Here is a 19249-nt window from a genome sequence, read left to right on the forward strand (position 1 = left end):
CATAAGCAAAATGCCTTTTCTTTCTCCTATCAAAATACTCTTTTATTTCTTCCATCCACCTGGCTCTGGGGTGTCAGTAGTCACAGTGAATCAGTAGAAGGAAAGAAGACTGGGGCCCTTAAAAGAGGAAAAATAATACACATTTTGTTGTGCTCAAAGACAATTCAAATCATAAGATTTACAAGAATATTTCTACTGAATTAACATTAGTGCACCTCTCTCTCTACCGTTGTGACCAAAAATGAATGATTGCTTCTAATTCTCCAGAAATCTACATGACTTGAAGGATTAGAAAAACTGATTTTTTCAGTCACTAGTCTGAACAAAATAAAGGAAGGTCATGAACTCATGGTAGCTAATTGTGTTTCATGTATTAACTGGACATCAAGAAAAAATACTAATGGATGTTTCCAAGAGAATAGATTGGGATACCCCTGCTGTTACCAATTTCCTGGATTTCAGCTAATTTAAATTTAATAAGGCTTCAGGAACATGCACACTGCAGCCTTGATGATTTGGTTCCTGTTAGACAACTGCTGACCAAATTATAATTTGATCTCCAATGAGTCTGATTTGGAATCTTAGTGTTCCTTAAAACTTATTATAATGTGTTCCTAAGGAGAAAGACTGTATTCTTGGTCTTGATGTCTCAATATCTTGACACTTCAAGACATGGCTGCTGCTAAAATCAACATATCAAGGCCTAGAATGTTCATGGAAGCTAGCAGAAAAGGTAATGATAATAATAAATCCTACATACAATCAACATCTAAGCCCAAATTAGGGATGAGCAGGCTACCTAGAAAGCTTCTCAGCTGTTTTGATCAAGTTTTTCTTCCTAGGTTGCAATTATCGAGTATCTTTCTCAGTAAACTTTTGTTGTAGTCAATGCTTATATATGAGTAGAAAATCTCTCAATTTTAATGTCCCTCATAATTTTGATTATCTTTGCATTCTTTTGCTTGACATGTAAGCAATATGCTATTACATTCTCTACACCTATGGCAGGTTTTTAATTCACTTGACCATAATCCTAACGCAGAGGCTAGGACTTTGAGAATATAAACAGACTCAGGAGTAGTTCCAGTGGAACTTTACTAATTATTAAGGCACCTCTTAACCTCTTGAGGTTGGCCTGATGGAGATAAATCATGTTTCTCCTTAATGCCACTATGAGAGAGAATACTAGGCCGGAAGAGCTGTAGGTTATAGCCAGTGGCACTGACTGTGTTCACACCCATCTGAAAGGAAGAAGGCAGGGTCAGGCCTAATGGGCAATCTGACTGCTTATACATTTGGTCCTTTTGAAATAAATGAGAAAAATATAAATGTAAAAATTTTAGAATTTCTATGTTTTAATTTCCCAGAATAAATCTGGTTACTGGGTAGGGCTGCAGATTAGTAATTATTTAGAAGGCAAGATGAAATGTATTGTTTGTCTGTTCAGTGTTTATTTCATCTTGAACATAGGAAAAATTAGTAGCTTTCTAAACTTTTAAAGTTAACTACCCAGACTGAAAAGTTTTAGAACAAGAAAATGTCAACAGTCTCTTGTGTTGCTGACACATTAAAACCAGTGATCATACATCGTCCTTGTCTTAACTCTGAACTATGTATGGGAATAGACTTTAGTTCATTTCAGTTCAGTCATTCAGTCTTGTCCAATTTTGTGATCCTATGGACTGCAGCATGCCAGGCCTTCCTGTCCATTGCCAACTCCCAGAGTTTACTCAAACTCATGTCCACTGAGTTGGTGATGCCATCCAACCATCTCATCCTCTGTCGTCCCCTTCCTGGTACTGACCAAAAAATACATTTTTATATTTGGATTTTTCTAGACTAAATACACTGCTCTGCTATGTAGGCTCTTTGCTTTGCTGGCCTTCTGACCATTTTACAGCTGTAAGCACATGCTATTTTCTGAGTAGACTCAGAAGCTCTAGCAAGTTCTCAAAGGGCAAATATTATTATTCCTGTTGGAAGCAAACTAAGCAAAAACTAAGTTCCAGAAAACCCTGTTTCTGAGAAATTCTCAAATATCATTAAGAAGAATAAATGGTTAACTTAAAAGGAAAAACAGCTATGCAACATTAAAGTACAATATTGCAGTAAGGGTAGAAAACACGTGTGAGGTTTCACCCTTGGAGTTCAGCCTTTTAAAAGCAAAAAAGGTTATGCATATCAATTTGCAGTATACTAAAATTGTGTTCAAAGTTTATTTCAAGTCACAGAAAATATACAAACTAAGACAACAGAATGATCTGATTTTGTTCTGAGAGAAGGTGATAGGAGTCCTCCACCTGGCACCAATTTAAGTCGTTCAAGGGTTAGGATGCAGAAATCATCTTTTTTCAACATTTCAACAAAGTTATAGAATTAATTTCCGTATCTGTTGCCAGGTATTTTTGAAAACCTGTAAGGAAAAGTTGGGAGAAAGCCATTACAAGTGGAGACAAAGTTCTCTTCCCCAAACATCAGGAAGAAAAGAATTTAAAGGTAGGGGAAGGAGGCTATTCATAAGAACAAATCACCAGGAACAGATTCCTAAGGTCTCTGCCTCCTGCTTCCCCAAAATAATCATCTCTTACAGTGGAGTTTCTCAGCCTCAGCACTACTGACATCTGGGGCCAGATAACTCTTTGTTATCAGGGGGTGTCCTGAGCATTACAGGAGGTGTAGCAGTATCTCTGGTCCCTACCCACTGAAAGCCAGTAGCATACCATACCCGCTAAAGCTATGATAACCAAAAATGTCTCCAGACATTTCCCAGTATCGTGTAGGGGGCAAAACCACCTCTGGCTGAGAACCACTGACCTAATGGTAATGGTACATAAGCCTGTCAGTGATAGCAGAGCTGGATCACAACCAGTAAGGTATAGGATGGAGGGAGAGCCAGCCTCTTGGCTACAGTATGCACCAATACCAGCAAATACACATTCAAACCTTCCCAGTGGAAAACTGCAAAGAACTACATGCACCACATGTACATATTAGTGGAGGTTTAAAAGAGATAAAAGGTGAATAAGGTCTGTAGTCTAGTTAAGAGTAATGTACCAATGTACATTTCTTCCTTTTGCACTATAAACCAAAAAGGTATTGTGTACAATAGATTCCCAGAATTTTATCATTGTGGGAAGCTAAAGGAAAGGTGCATGAGGCTCTCTGTACTATTTTCCCAACTTCCTGTGAATTTCTAATTATTTCAAAATAAAAGATAAAACAAACAAAAAACCCTGCTCTGTGGTATATGTGCAAGGCTTTGAAATGAGGTACCTTATAAACAAGAATACACAAGGAGAGAAATTTCAGAAACGTTTTTTACCTCTACTATCCCAAAACATAATTTTCTCACATTCTAGGGGAAACCTTTTCTGGCATAAATAGATTAGAAAAAGTAGTTTTTTTAAAAAAATAGTTTTTAAAAAATCTATTCCTCTAACTATAATAGGCAGTCTACACTTTCACTAAAGAAAATAGAATGCCTTGGGTATCTGGACTAAAAGTTCTAGTTGCACTGTTAAGTCTGGTGCCATCCATCTATGACAGCTTCCCATTAAAGTTCAGTCAATTTAATGTCTAGATACAGATATAATACATATTTACAGTTTAAAAGTTTTAACAATATTACAAATATGGATTAAAATACAATATATTTAGTAAAGACTGCTAGTTAGTATAAATGAGACCACTGTTAAATAATATATGGACAGAAATTATTACAAAGAGGGAATAAAAAGCAGAAATTCAAAATGTGAAATTCCAATTGATATTGGGACAATGTAAAAAAGTAATTAGCCTCTAATTAAAATAAATAAATTTAAATTAAAAAAAGCAAAATAGTTTATGAAATACAAGATGTTGGGGAAAAACTTTTTTAAAAACCCTATACATGTAATCGGGTTAGGTCACATGATTATGTTCGTTTCTAGCTGACTGAAGAGCAAGAAAACTAAGGGCAGTAGTTTACAGCAACCTCTAAAATGTACAGGGACTGATGGTGATGGTGGACATTCACTACCCTAAATTATGTGCTCTAACAGTTTAACCTCAAAATATTCTATGTAAAATAAATATTTGAAACTAAAATGTTTACATATTTTATTGAAATGGTTTGTATTTTCATTTTGATGGGATAATTGGGAATAAAATAATAACTGATTCTGGAAGAATACATACCAAACTATATTTAGCAGTTATGTCTTTGGAATGAGACTGAGAAACCAGAGCTTTTACCCTGAACTTTCTACATTTCTGTATTTGATTAATTTGGTTAAATTGATCATATGTCACTTTCGCCCATTTTAGGAAAAAAAGGTTAAATGAGATTACAATCAATTCAACAACTGAACAAATGCCTATCACCTTCCCCTACCATGACAGGGACTGAGTTACTGAAGAGTGAAGGGTCTAGTCAAGAGGGGTACAGGCCTCGGGTAGTCTTGAGATCAAGAGACTCTTGTTGGTTAAGCTTGAAAAGTACATACCCCAAATGCACAAGGAGCTTGTCTGACTCAGGCACAGTAAGTCTGCTCACCTTTAAGGAGCTCCAGTAGATTTCTGTATTTGTTCTTTTAAGATCAGGATACTCTGCCTCTGCTCAGGAGGCAGCATGGCGATCTGGTCTGCAGTTAGTTGAAGAACCTGCATAATCAAAGCAGCCTGTGCAGAGGAAAAAAAACATAATGAGTTCTAACGATGGTGGCTAAAAAACTACCACCAGCTTCTGTCCAAGGCAGAAGGATAGTTCACATACATTAAACCAAAAAAAAAATTTAAAAAATGAAACCAAACCAGAGAAAAAACCAAAACTAGGTGGTGAGAAGAGGCAAAATGAAAAGCACAGGTACAATGGCTAAGATTAGAAGATTCAAAGCAGACACCTTCATGAACCCCAAATTCTTACAGATGAAGATGGTATTGGTAACCCCTGGGAAATCTACAGTTTTTAATCCTTTGAAAGAATTAAATCCTTTGAAAGGAGCTTTGAAAGTTGCTCCTTTTCACAAGTTTTGAGCTCCCTACAATGGTCAAATATAGAAACAGAAAGATATGCTTGTGGGGAATCTGCTATCATCTTTAGGGATAAGGTATAAAAGGGAGGAACAAAGACATTTGGATTTCCAAGTCAATCAGGCCTGCACACAAAATATCTATTGGCAGATGAGTCTGAAAAGTAAGACAAGCTACCACTGACATATAGCCATTTAAGAATTTTAGGACCTAGCCCACAGATTTTCAGGTAACAAGATCATAAAGAATTCTGAGTATAAGCATCATTTCCAAAGGGACTCTGAAGACCCGGGGCCTCCACATGGTGACTATGAAAAGAGGACTCCAAAAAGATTTGTGCAAATGGAGGCAGCTGGACAACATTACTTACCTTCTCATGGTCCTGTGGAGTGACTTGGTTCTGGCCAGGACTAAAGCCACCAGGCTGGCCTCCACCCTGAATGCTTGCTCCCTGCATGCCTGCTCCCTGCATGACTGGGACCTATGTGCACAGAGACAAGGAGAGATTTTCGGTACTTCTCATTTAGGTTACCAGAATCCAGTAATATTAGCAACGTGAAAAAATAGGATCAGATTGTGGAGACGAGTAAAAAAAGCAAATAAATGACTCTGAAGAACAGTTCCTACTGCTAGCAACCACAGAAGGCAGAGATCAACTAGTAAGTTGATACATTTGCTTATGACAGCACCAGCAGCATCAACAAATACCACAAAGCATAACTGCTGTTGCTGCTGCTAAGTCGCTTCAGTTGTATCTGACTCTGTGCGACCCCATAGACAGCAGCCCACCAGGCTCCTCTGTCCCTGGGATTCTCCAGGCAAGAATACTGGAGTGGGTTGCCATTTCCTTCTCCACAAAGCACAACTGGATACTATTAAATCAAGCAAAATTCAGCCACATAAGCACAGGGAAAACTGACAGCATCCGAGAAACTATTGCTCAGTGGAAACAGAAATGAAAGCTGACATATTGTAGAATAATGTATGCTGGCCCACTGGGGAGCTACATTCACAGGGATACTGCCTACCTCTAATTCAATCAAACACAGTTCGTCCCAAAGGGCCCTATCCCATAAGTAAGGCAGAAACAATCATCATGGCAGAGGCAGAAAGGAGACGGGAAGGTCTCTGGGGAAAAGACTACATTAGCCCAACATTTGTTTTTTTATAACTTCCCTCAGAGAATATGCAGCAGATGCTTTCTGCTAAATACAGACTAAAAAACATGACTGACCTGAGTTAACCAAGTGCAGTTATATCATTCTTACTGGTATTTAAGATCTTCAATGGGTTCAATCTTTTGGAAAACAACAATAACCCAAGGAAAAGGCCTCAGAGCGCCTAGAATACTTGTTAAAAGGTCCCTACGCTGGAATTATGTTCACACTCAAAGCATTCACCCAGAGCTTAGGTAGTGGTTGTTGATCAGTTGCTAAGTCATCTCTTTGTGACTCTGTGAACCCATGACCTTCGGCATACCAGGCATCCCTGTCCTTCACTATCTCCTGGAGTTTGCTCAAACTCAAGTTCATTGAGTCAGTGATTCTACCTAACCATCTCATCCTCTGCTGCCCCTTCTCCTCTTGTCCTCAATCTTTCCTGTCATCAGGGTTTTTTCCAATGAATTGGCTGTTTGCAATCAGGTGGCCAAAGAATTGGAACTTCAGCTTCAGCATAAGTCCTTTTAATGAATATTCAGGGTTGATTTCCTTGAGGACTAACTGGTTTGATCTCTGCTGTCCAAGGGACTCTCAACAGTCTTCTTGAGCACAACTCGAAAGCATCAATTCTTCAGTGCCCAGCATTTTTTATGGCCCAACTCTCATGTCCATACATGACTACCAGAAAAAATCATAGATTTGACTATACGGACCTTTGCTGGCAAAGTGATGTCTCTGCTTTTTAATATGCTGTCTAGGTCTGTCATAGCTTTTCTTCCAAGGAGCAAGCGTCTTTTAATTTCATGGCTGCAGTCACCATCTGCAGTGATTTTGGAGACAAGAAAATAAAGTCTGACACTGTTTCCACTGTTTCCCCATTTATTTGCCATGAAGTGATGGCAGTGGATGCCATGATCTTAGTTTTTTTAATGTTGAGTTTTAAGCCAGCTTTTTCACTTTCCTCTTTCAACCTCATCAAGAGGCTCTTTAGTTCCTTTTCACTTTCTTCCATTAGAGTGGTATCAGCTACATATCTGAGGTTACTGATATTTCTCCTGGCAATCTTGATTCCAGCTTGTGCTTCATCAAGCCTGGCATTTTTCATGATATACCCTGCATAAATGGTTGTCTGAGGAGGTCATACAAATAGCTGTGAAAAGAAGAGGAGCGAAAAGCAAAGAAGAAAAGGAAAGATATAAGCATCTAAATGGAGAAGGCAATGGATGCAGAGTTCCAAAGAATAGCAAGGAGAGATAAGAAAGCCTTCCTCAGCAATCAATGCAAAGAAACAGAGGAAAACAACAGAATGGGAAAGACTAGAGATCTCTTCAAGAAAATTAGAGATACCAAGGGAACATTTCATGCAAAGATGGGCTCAATAAAGGACAGAAATGGTATGGACCTAACAGAAACAGAAGATATTAAGAAGAGGTGGCAAGAATACACAGAAGAACTGTACAAAAAAGAGCTTCATGACCCAGATAATCACAATGGTGTGATCACTCACCTAGAGTCAGACATCCTGGAATGTGAAGTCAAGTGGGCCTTAGAAAGCATCACTACGAACAAAGCTAGTGGAGGTGATGGAATTCCAGTTGAGCTATTTCAAATCCTGAAAGATGATGCTGTGAAAGTGCTGCACTCAATATGACAGCAAATTTGGAAAACTCAGCAGTGGCCACAGGACTGGAAAAGGTCAGTTTTCATTCCAATCCCAAAGAAAGGCAATGCCAAAGAATGCTCAAACTACCACACAATTGCACTCATCTCACACACTAGTAAGGTGATGCTCAAAATTCTCCAAGCCAGGCTTCAGCAATATGTGAACCGTGAACTTCCAGATGTTCAAGCTGGTTTTAGGAAAGGCAGAGGAACCAGAGATCAAATTGCCAACATCCGCTGGATCATGGGAAAAGCAAGCGAGTTCCAGAAAAGCATCTATTTCTGCTTTATTGACTATGTCAAAGCCTTTGACTGTGTGGATCACTATAAACTGTGGAAAATTCTGAAAGAGATGGGAATACCAGACCACTTGACCTGCCTCTTGAGAAATTTGTATGCAGGTCAGGAAGCAACAGTTAGAACTGGACATGAAACAACAGACTGGTTCCAAATAGGAAAAGGAGTATGTCAAGGCTGTATATTGTCACCCTGCTTATTTAACTTATATGAGAAACGCTGGGCTGGAAGAAGCACAGGCTGGAATCAAGATTGCCGGGAGAAATATCAATAACCTCAGATATGCAGATGACACCACCCTTATTGCAGAAAGTGAAGAGGAACTAAAAAGCCTCTTGATGAAAGTGAAAGAGGAGAGCGAAAAAGTTGGCTTAAAGCTTAACATTCAGAAAACGAAGATCATGGCATCTGATCCCATCACTTTATGGCAGATAGATGGGGAAACAGTGTCAGACTTTATTTTGGGGGGCTCCAAAATCACTACAGATGGTGACTGCAGCCATGAAATTAAAAGACGCTTACTCCTTGGAAGGAAAGTTATGACCAACCTAGATAGCATATTGAAAAGCAGAGACATTACTTTGTCAACAAAGTCTGTCTAGTCAAGGCTATGGTTTTTCTTGTGGTCATGTATGGATGTGAGAGTTGGACTGTGAAGAAAGCTGAGCACCAAAGAATTGATGCTTTTGAACTGCAGTGTTGTAGAAGACTCTTGAGAGTCCCTTGGACTACAAGGAGATCTAACCAGTCCATCCTAAAGAGATCAGTCCTGGGTGTTCATTGGAAGGACTGATGCTGAAGCTGAAGCTCCAATACTTTGGCCACCTCATGTGAAGAGTCGACTCATTGGAAAAGACTCTGATGTTGGGAGGGATTGGGGGCAGGAGGAGAAGGGGTTGACAGAGGATGAGATGGCTGGATGGCATCACCGACTCGATGGATGTGAGTCTGAGTGAACTCTGGGAGTTGGTGACGGACAGGGAGGCCTGGCGTGCTGTGATTCATGGGGTCGCAAAGAGTCGGACATGACTGAGTGACTGAACTGAACTGAACCCTGCATATAAGTTAGATAAGCAGGGTGACAATAAACAGCTTTGACATACTCCTTTCCCAATTTGGAATGAGTTTGTTGTTCCATGTCTGGTTCCAACTATTGTTTCTTGTTCTGCATACAGGTTTCTCAGGGGACAGGTAAGGTGGTCTGGTATTCCCACCTCTAAGAATTTTCCAGTTTGTTGTCATCCACAGAGTCAAAGGCTTTAGCATAGTCAGTGTAGCAAAAGTACATTTTTTTTTCAATTCCCTTGCTTTTTCTATAATCCAATGGATGTTGGCAATTTGATCTCTGCTCTTATTAAACACAAATTGTTAATAAACATGTTACCTGCTTCCCCAGCAGATGAAAAGCAGCAAAAAAATAAAAGCACAAAAGAAATATGGATAAACCATTAGGAGCAGATATAATAGCACTGTGAAGAACCAGGTGACAGTCTGACAGTGAAGGACACCAGAAAGCAAAGCAGGAAATAACTATGATTTCTATTATAGCATATATAAAAATGAGTGGGTACATTTAATGATGACCTTGAGTAATCAAAAATGATCAAAATCATTTTTTGCATCCTGTTTAAGAAAAGAAGAAAGCATAGTATATTTTATAAATGATTTTTCATTAAAATAGTTTAAAAACTTGGTTGAATAATTCTATTATCTGGAATATTCATTTGCATGCATTAACTCAGTTCCCAAAGACACTAGAGACATGAAGCATTATAACAGCTTTGTACAGATTGCTAACATACTATCACTTTCAGTTCTTTATCAATACTGAATCCAGAGACCAGTCTGAACCTTAATGATCTGTTATGGACCTGAAATATCTATGAGAATAACATTTTTGAGGCTTCAGTCAATACTAATTTGAGGTACTGCAATGTGATCTAACCATTTAATAATGGCCATTTAAAGTTTCTAGAAGAACCTGTTCTAGGCAGACAAGTAATAATACAGGTGAGCATGAATCTAGGTTTACTAAGACAGTCCCAGTTTATGCTTTTACCTCACAGTAATTACTGACAGCACCCTCAAATGTATCTCTGTATAGACAATAAGTTATATAATTACCCTAGTAATAAGAAGCCTTTATCAACAAGTTTCCAACTAGGTGGACAGAAGTTAAATTCAAAATTTGATTTAAAATTATGAATTAAGGATATACTATTAGGTTTAAAAAAAACAAGGTGCAGAACAGTGAAAGGAGGAAAAAACAAGAATACATGTATATTCATATTTGCAAAAACAGTATGTATTCTGATTTGCTAGAAAGATACACTATAATAAAATGTGGTTATCTACAAGAGATGGGAGTCACAGGGAGACAGGTATAAGGAGGAAGGGAGGTTCTTACTGTCTATTTTTTATACATGAGTGAATGTATTTTATATTATTTGTTTATAAGAAAACACATTTTTAAAAGTTTGAAGATAAAATTTTTTCTCTACCTCAAATCTAATTGGCTTTACAAAATCTACTAATGAAAACTATGACAAATTTAACATTGCAGAGTAACAAGTCCAAGTACTAGAAGATAAAGGACCAAGGAATTATTGACAAACGGTCTTCCAACCATTATTTTTGACATTCTTCTCAAAAGACTTCTCAATAGAATTATATAAGGACATCATGCAATTATTTGTTATTTATCTCTCCACTAGAATGCAAGCTCTACAGGAGCAGGACTTTATTTTGCTCACCTTGCTCTATCCCCACTACCTATAGCTCTGTCTGATATACCGTAAGTGCTCAACAAATATTTGTTGAACAACTGAATGAAAGCATTAAAAACCCATTTTAAGTATGAAGCTTACTGACCACAGAGGGCACAATAAAAATCAAGCCCCAGAACACATTTTTAAAAAAAGTACAATTAGAAAAACAGTAACCAAGTTTTTTCCTACACATACCAGAAAAGAACATATTCACATTTCATATTAAAGAGGAGGGACAGATACACATATACACAATATACAATGTGCAGGTAACAGAGACATAGTAGTACAGTAGGAAACAACATAGGTTCTATTCCTTGCTCTACCACTTTTTAGTTTTGTGAATTTGGATAAGTCACCTGAATTCTTGGGTCTCGGTTTCTAAGCCTATAAAATGAGAGAACTGAATGTCTGACATGTCCCATTCCACTCGGACCATACAATTCTCTCATACACACGTACACATGCATGCCTGAGAGGGAATAAGGCACAGAAACATATGGGAGAGAAAAGAGAAACACAAGTACATAGAGGAAGGAGGAAGTCACACTGAAGAAATATGAAGGTGGAAGAGCTAGAGGCAAACAAAAGTATTAGCAGAAAAAAACCAAAACAAAATAAGCAAACAAACTCACGGAGAAGATACATGCATACTACCTGCAGGGTAAAAAGGATGGAGATGACAACATATAGATAATCATAGCCCATCATAACACATAGCTGGAGAAAGCCAAATAAAGAGAAAGAAGAGAAAATTCAGTTGCACAGCTTTTAAGGTGAGCATTAGTAAACTGCCGTTCAAACTCCACTGTTCACTTTAGGCTATGTGATGAAAGTAAAGTAAAACAGATTTCTGCAAACCTAAGATTAGCTAAATGACCACTAACTAATAGCTCTTCATATGCTTGAATGCAGTAGTTCTTAGGGCTATACATTAGAATCATTTGGGGGAGGCTTTTCAAATTATCCATGCCTAGATTCTACTAATGTACATGCTGTCCCTTAAAATCAGGGGCTCTGTTCTGAATGGAATTTGAAATTGTGGGACAAGGTTACACTTAGGGACTATACTCCTGGCAGTGAGAAAACCACCACAACCTAAGGAACAGAGAAACAAAAGGAAGGGAGATCCTAATCTTCCCCAACAAGCTCAGAAACCAGAAAGCAGTAATAATCAGCCTCAATAACCAATTCCTGAATAGATCAAGACTTCACATGGAAGTGAGAGTACTACACATACCTGTCTGGATCCCTGGGGTCCAACGGCCCCCATGTTAATTGGACTGGGACCTTGGATTCCACTAGGCATAGGGCCTCTTGGGCCTGGCACTGGGCCCCTTGTATCCATGCTTCTGGCCTCCATTCCTCTGACTTCCATTGCACGAGCCTCCATAGCACGGGCCTCCATAGCGCGGGCCTCCATTGCACGGGCCTCCATTGCACGGGCTTCTAATCCTCTAGCATCTAATCCTCTAGCCTCCATGGCTCGTGCATCTATGCCTCGGGGATCTCTTCCACCTATAAAAAAAAAGTTGAAAGAAAACTATTCGGTAGCTACCCACATTTACTGCAAGAAGAACCAATAATCAAAGAAAGACAGAAATCTATTTTCTCCAGTCACATGTCCCCCAGCTACATGAGATTGCTTTCTCCTTCTCAATTTCTCAAATTTGCAGATAAACTTGAAAAATGTTTGCCAACTCTACTGCCCCAGCATTCTGTATCCCAGATTGGAGCCTAAGACAGAGCATTCATCATGAGTCCACAACTACCAGTCAGCTTTGTGATATGGTTTCCCCTCACCTCTGCCATCCAAGGGTGGACCCCTCTGATCTATCATGGGTCCTCTTGGCTCTGCCATTAGAGGTCTGGGCTCAGTTAATGGCCCTCCCCTCATCTCATGTGGGGGTGGACCACGGCTGTCATGGCCAGGGACATGGTGCATGGGCGGACCCTGATGAGGTGGTCCCAGGTAACCTCTAGAGATGGAGAAAAAAATGTTATATTTTAAAAGAGAACAAAACAACATGAAAAGTGTCAACCAGAAGATCAGTATGTAAAAATTAGATAAAGAACTGATACAAACATCAGTTTTCAAATTCTAAGAGAATAACACAAAACAGGTCAAAGACAAACTATAGAGATGTAAACCCATGTATTTCAGAATTTCATATTTGGTCAGGGAACACATATTAAGGAGGAATTAATGGATATCCATTATATATAATGAATACACAGTATGGTGCTTAAGAACATGGGTTACTGTATAGATTCAAATATGGGCTTTATCACGTATTAGTTGTGTGATCTTCAGCACATTTGCTTAACTTCTTGATGCCTTGGTTTCTTCATCTGTAACATGGGACTGATATTAGTATCAACCTCAGGGTTAGTATCAACAACAGGGTTGTTGTGAAGATTTAATGAAATAATCTCAATAAAGTATTCAAAGCAGATTCAGAGGCATAAACCCCATTAATATCCATTATTATTATTATTGCAATTATTAGTAGTTTTTCCCCAGTCCAATATGTCTGCTAGAATTTCTAATTCCTGAGGATGAAGTAGCAACAGTTAGTTCAAAATGACATACTTCAACTACAGATTCTGCCCAGCAAGTGCTTCATTTTGGACAGTGGTCATGAATATTTATCTTTTGAAATAGGCAAACAGGCACAAATGGTAAAAGAAGACTTTGGTCTCAAAGCAAGGGAAAATTCGAATTCCTCCAATCTTTTTCTTCTGTGTCAGGGCTTACCTAGGTTCTACCTCTCCAGTTACAGAAAGTAAAGTGCCTCCACGTGGGTCATTTGGAGCATCTCCCAATAGACCTCGAGGCGTTGGGACGTTGGCAGGCAAGGGCCCACGCTGCATAGCTGCTCTGGGGTCTTGCATTGGCACTGACAGGGAAACAAACGGGGAGTTACTGCTGTGAAGCACACATACAGCAACAAGGAATGACTCTACCACTGACAATGTAGTTCAGACACTGTAGAGTGGATGAAATCTCACCACAGCAGAGTCCTCTTGCAGCTCAAGAACAGAAGCAGGGTATAGGCAGAATCTGTGCCAGGTCAGAGGTATGGATGGAATTATATAAAGAACAAACTGGGGAGCAACCTGCCAAGGCCTAGCACTACAATCTGAAGAAGAAACTTGGGCCCTTGGTTTTGCTTAGACTCAATCTTAGTTCAAGGACCAGAGCCACAAAAGAGTTAGGGTCTTGGCATATGTGAACACTGCCATGGCTCTGTGAGAACCGGCTATCTCCTTACAGACTGCTATTCCATCCAAGCCTCCTGACACCAGTAGGGAGGGAGTACAGCCTCAGACAGATGCCCATATCCTCCATGTTCTCTGCCCTGTGTGAAGACATCAATCTTAGGCCTGTGGCCCCAAGAGGAGAAAACAACCCCAAACGCTACCCTTTAGGGTTCCGAACGTGAGGATGACCGTCGAGCAGTCCTTATCCTCTCAATGTCCCACCCTGAACATCACAAGCAAAAGGAAACCCGCAGATACAATGGGTACCTTGAACTCGCTCAATTGATGCAGGCCCGGTGGGTCCCACGGGCGAGTGCTGTACAGTTCCTAAGTGAGCAGTAAGTTCAAAAGGAGAAAGAGCAGACACTTAAAATAGCTTGCATACACACATGCAGAAGCATACAGACACTGGAGATTTATACATAGTATCAGTTAAAAAGCTAAGAGGTCATTAGCTTGCCTTGGGCTACAAAATCTTCCTAAATTATATGATCTGAAACTGTCCTGCTTTGAAGAGATTGCTTCCTAAGGTAAAACCTGTGGGCCACTGATTTTATCTGGGCAGGAATAACCAGCCACTTGTAATTTTCACCTCTGCTACTAGGATTCCCCTTAAATCTTATGCTACTATGAAAAAAAGAAACAAAATATAAAACCGATGCTACTGAATCTCTAGTTAGGCAAAGAAGGCAAACATATTTTCATAAGCAAAAAATGGAAGAAATTGCAGTGAATCTGGAAAGCAAGATTTATTCTGGAAAAGTCCATAACAAAAGTGGGACAGTATTACTTCTGTCATACTTTAAGGCACACAAATTTCTGCTATCAAATGGGGAAATACAGTGAATGAACTTTAGATAAAGAAAGAGAATATCACTCCTCAAGAAGTACTCAGCCACTGTAAGTTTTCGATAAACAAACACCACAACATAATTAAAGACTAATAAGATGACAAGGGCACCAATGTAAGGCAGCAGAAGGCAAGAAGTCTCAAACATCTCACTGTCTCTTTTCACCTTTACAAATGTTCAAAAGAAGTAGGGATTGCAGGAAAAGAATGACAAACTGGGTACAAATGAAAGATTCTTGCTGCTTCTGCTGGGTACTAAAGGAAAACTAGGAAGGAAAGTCTCATTTTATCTCTTCATGAACACATCCTTGATATACCTTCAAAACTCAACTCATTTCCCTTTGTTAACTTTTGACCAGAAAGGTGAAGATAACTACATCAAGAGGGAAGATGTCTTATGGAAGTATGTATTAAACAAAGTTTGGTTTATTCATGGCTGGGGGAGAGGCAAAGGTATGACTGAAACTCTAATTCCTTCTTTCTAAATATTCAAAGCAGAAATACTTTGTGACACATACTAGTGATAGTGGCCGAGCTGGGTAGGGCACAACAGCACAAAAGCATGGGCTGCTCAGATGAGGTATTTGGACGAAAGCTTGTTCCACTGTCAACAGCCTGACAAGGTTATGCGTTGTCACTTCAGCCACCCATATCAGTATATAAACCACAGACAAGGAGTACAGTGCATAGACTTTTATCTTAGTATTTTGCTTAAAAAAAAAAAAAAAAAAAAAGGTTTGGGGAAATTCCCTGGCAGTCCAGTGGTTAGGACTCAGTGCTTTTACTGAAGTGGCCTTGGTTCAATCCCTGGTTGGGGAATTAAGGTCCCCCAAACCATGGGGCATAGCTAAAAAAAAAAAATTAAAAAATAATTCAAAAATGGGTCTTACTTATAGACCACAGGCTAATAATTAATTTAAGCTTCCCTATACTTATCCAAAGCAGTTCTTTCTAATCACAAGGACACAATGAACAGGAGTATGTGCTTAGTCACTCAGTTGTGTCCAACTCTTTTCGACCCCATGGACTGCAGCCCGCCAGGCTCTTCAGTCCATGGAATTTCCCAGGCAAGAATACTGGAGTGGGTTGTCATTTCCTCCTCCAGGGGATCTTTCTGACCCAGGAATTGAACTCAGCTCTCTCTCTCGCATTGTAGGCAGATTCTTTACCATCTGAGCCACCAGGGAAGCCCATGAATTAGAACAGAATACATTAAAAAGCATTTTTGGAAGTTAATAGAAGCAGTGTGGACTGACAGAGGAGAGATTTTAGAGTCAGAGACTTTGGAATCTTAGTTCTGCAACTTATTAGCTGGAAGAGAAGACGAGTGCACCAAGCCTAGTCTACATTATTCAGATACCAGTATTTACTTACCTTGTCCCCTTGAAACGGTAACTTAGAACTCTGAGCTTCCGGCTCTTCACCTGAAAACTGAAGTGCTGCCACCCCCACCTAACTCACAAGGTCGTTTATGAAAACTAAAGTGTGTGGCCTATAGGATGCACTCAGTTTTACTGTTAGTTCCTTCTGTATTTTTTTTTTCTCTTCCCGATATTGGTTTCAAACACATCACTGCATTCTTTTTCTTCAAACTTCAGTAACAGAGAGAAAATACGTGGTGATTTTGGAGTGGCTGTCGCTGTGGTGGTATCCAGTGTTACTACCACAGTATAACATACACTTACCAAGCAGGCATCACAGACCTTTGATTCCCACTCCCCCCCACCCACTTTTCTCTGGGGTTTAAATTTAGTCTTCCACATATCTAGCCACATGTTACATGCTCATTACTAAAATTCCTTACTCAGATCTCCATAGAGGGAGAGAGAATATGTGAATAGAAGCATTAAACCTCCCAGAAACTAACACAACATTGTAAATTAACTATACTTCAATAAAAAATAAAAACATAAAAAAAAGCATTAAACTACCAGGAAAATGTAATATAAGTTAAATAGAAACAAAGGATTCATTTGCTTCATCATTAATTCTTGTAGAGTTGGGCTCTAAATCACTGGACAGTGCTGTCCAACAGAATTTTCTGCAATGATAGGAACGTTTTATATCTGCAATATCCAGTATGGTATCCTAGCCATATGCAGCTCCTGAGCACTTAGAATGCAGCTAGTGTACATGAGGAACTGAGTTTTAGATTTTACCTAATTTCCATTTAATTCAGTTTAATTAATTTCATATTTGAATAGCCACGTGTGGTTTCTGGCTGCCATATCAGTGCAGATATAGAACATTTCCAAGTCTAGTCCACATTAATTGGATATTAGTATTTATTTACCTTGTCCCCGCTCCATGGACACTGGTCCACTTCCTGGCATTCCAACCTGGGCTTGCATTCCTCCTAGAAGATAAAGGGCACGAAAGAAAAACATAAAGACAGTAGGGTAAAAATTTGGACAGTGGCTGAGTTAACAAATTTCCTCTTTCTGCCCCACAAGCAGAAACCTACAAAGGAGGATCATTAACTACCACTAAACAATGGATTTATACAAAAGATGGAGTTTGTTAGTGTACTTAAGCTTCAGTGACAGAAAAGTGAGTTATGTGAGATTAAGTAAGATTAAGTGAGTTAAGATTAAGATTCTTAATCTCACTCATTACCAAAACCTTGGCAGGGGGTTCTGTAATACAACATAATGGCACATACTTCCTCCCACAAGACGTAGTACTGTTCCCAGGGTACTTTGTATTATAAATCTGTGAGTATACTGTTTCAGGGGTGACAAAGATTTGCGGGGGCACAGCGGGCATTTTATGAGAAGCCAATAGGTATACTATTAATAGATGTCCTGTAAGTGTGAGACAGTTCTATCAAATCGAGAATTACTCTATCTTGCAAAACTTTCACGTCTTGCTGAATATTCACATAAATGAAAATCTTTTTACAACCATCTGAACTTAGAACTTGTCTGATTTATTTGTAAGCAAAGAGCTTCTTTGCCCTGTTTCTACATCAACACATACACATACTGAATTATCCAAAAATGCAATTACTGAAGTATTATGGGTATTGTCTCTTGTTAATAACTTTACCAAGAGTTTTCATTTTCACCATTCAGAAAATCACATCATCAGTGTCAATGGTCCTTGTGCTATCTGAATTGCCAAAACATACCTGGATCTGTCTTTTACAGTATAGGTGCAAGCATCTGTTAATTTTTGTTTTCCAGTGAACTTGTCCTTAAATACTTGCATATTTATAATATTTTTTTATTATAAGTTAATTTCCTTTTACTTCCCCCTTATATTATAGTTAGGGTAACTATACTGAATTTTCTTGGAAACCATGTTAAGTATGTTATGTCATCTGCACATTTCATTTTAGGATATTAAAGCATCAGATAAGAAAAAGATAAGAGCTAGTAAAGTAATGCTCAAAATTCTCCAAGCCAGGCTTCAGCAATACGTGAACCGTGAACTTTCAGATGTTCAAGCTGGTTTTAGAAAAGGCAGAGGAACCAGAGATCAAATTGCCAACATCTGCTGGATGATACAAAAAGCAAACGAGTTCCAGAAAACCATCTATTTTTGCTTTATTGACTATGTCAAAGCCTTTGACTGTGTGGATCACAATAAACTGTGGAAAATTCTGAAAGAGATGGGAATACCAGACCACTTGACCTGCCTCTTGAGAAATTTGTATGCAGGTCAGGAAGCAACGGTTAGAACTGGACATGGAACAACAGACTGGTTCCAAATAGGAAAAGGAGTACGTCAAAGGCTGTATATTGTTACCCTGCTTATTTAACTTATATGCAGAGTACATCATGAGAAACGCTGGGCTGGAAGAAGCACAGGCTGGAATCAAGATTGCCAGGAAAAATATCAATAACCTCAGATATGCAGATGACACCACCCTTATGGCAGAAAGTGAAGAGGAACTAAAAAGCCTCTTGATGAAAGTGAAAGTGGAGAGTGAAAAACTTGGCTTTAAGCTCAACATTCAGAAAACGAAGATCATGGCATCTGGTCCCATTACTTCATGGGAAATAGATGGGGAAACAGTAGAAACAGTGTCAGACTTTATTTCTTTGGTCTCCAAAATCACTGCAGATGGTGACTGCAGCCATGAAATTAAAAGATGCTTACTCCTTGGAAGGAAAGTTATGAACAACCTAGACAGCATATTGAAAAGCAGAGACATTACTTTGCCAACAAAGGTCCGTCTAGTCAAGGCTATGGTTTTTCCTGTGGTCATGTATGGATGTGAGAGTTGGACTGTG

At 39.0% G+C, this 19249-nt stretch overlaps 1 protein-coding gene across 7 annotated transcripts in view; it reads right to left on the reverse strand.

Annotated features, from left to right (window-relative positions):
* Positions 1-2202: 2202 nt before the first annotated feature.
* CSTF2 (cleavage stimulation factor subunit 2) overlaps positions 2203-19249 on the reverse strand; it is a 31754-nt gene continuing 14707 nt past the window's right edge. For 4 of the 7 annotated variants that reach the window (XM_055565756.1, XM_055565752.1, XM_055565751.1 and 1 more), the window contains 8 exons: positions 17305-17367; positions 14429-14488; positions 13656-13797; positions 12701-12876; positions 12138-12415; positions 5381-5491; positions 4535-4659; positions 2203-2413 (listed from right to left, as the gene is read on the reverse strand). In XM_055565756.1, coding sequence (XP_055421731.1) covers positions 4537-4659; positions 5381-5491; positions 12138-12415; positions 12701-12876; positions 13656-13797; positions 14429-14488; positions 17305-17367 — 953 coding nt within the window. In that variant the 3' untranslated portion in view covers positions 2203-2413; positions 4535-4536. The remainder of the gene's footprint in view (positions 2414-4534; positions 4660-5380; positions 5492-12137; positions 12416-12700; positions 12877-13655; positions 13798-14428; positions 14489-17304; positions 17368-19249) is intronic. The other 3 variants (XM_055565753.1, XM_055565758.1, XM_055565757.1) reach the window with 1 other exon arrangement.

Source organism: Bubalus kerabau, chromosome X (assembly GCF_029407905.1).
Source record: "Bubalus kerabau isolate K-KA32 ecotype Philippines breed swamp buffalo chromosome X, PCC_UOA_SB_1v2, whole genome shotgun sequence".
NCBI lineage: Eukaryota > Metazoa > Chordata > Mammalia > Artiodactyla > Bovidae > Bubalus > Bubalus kerabau.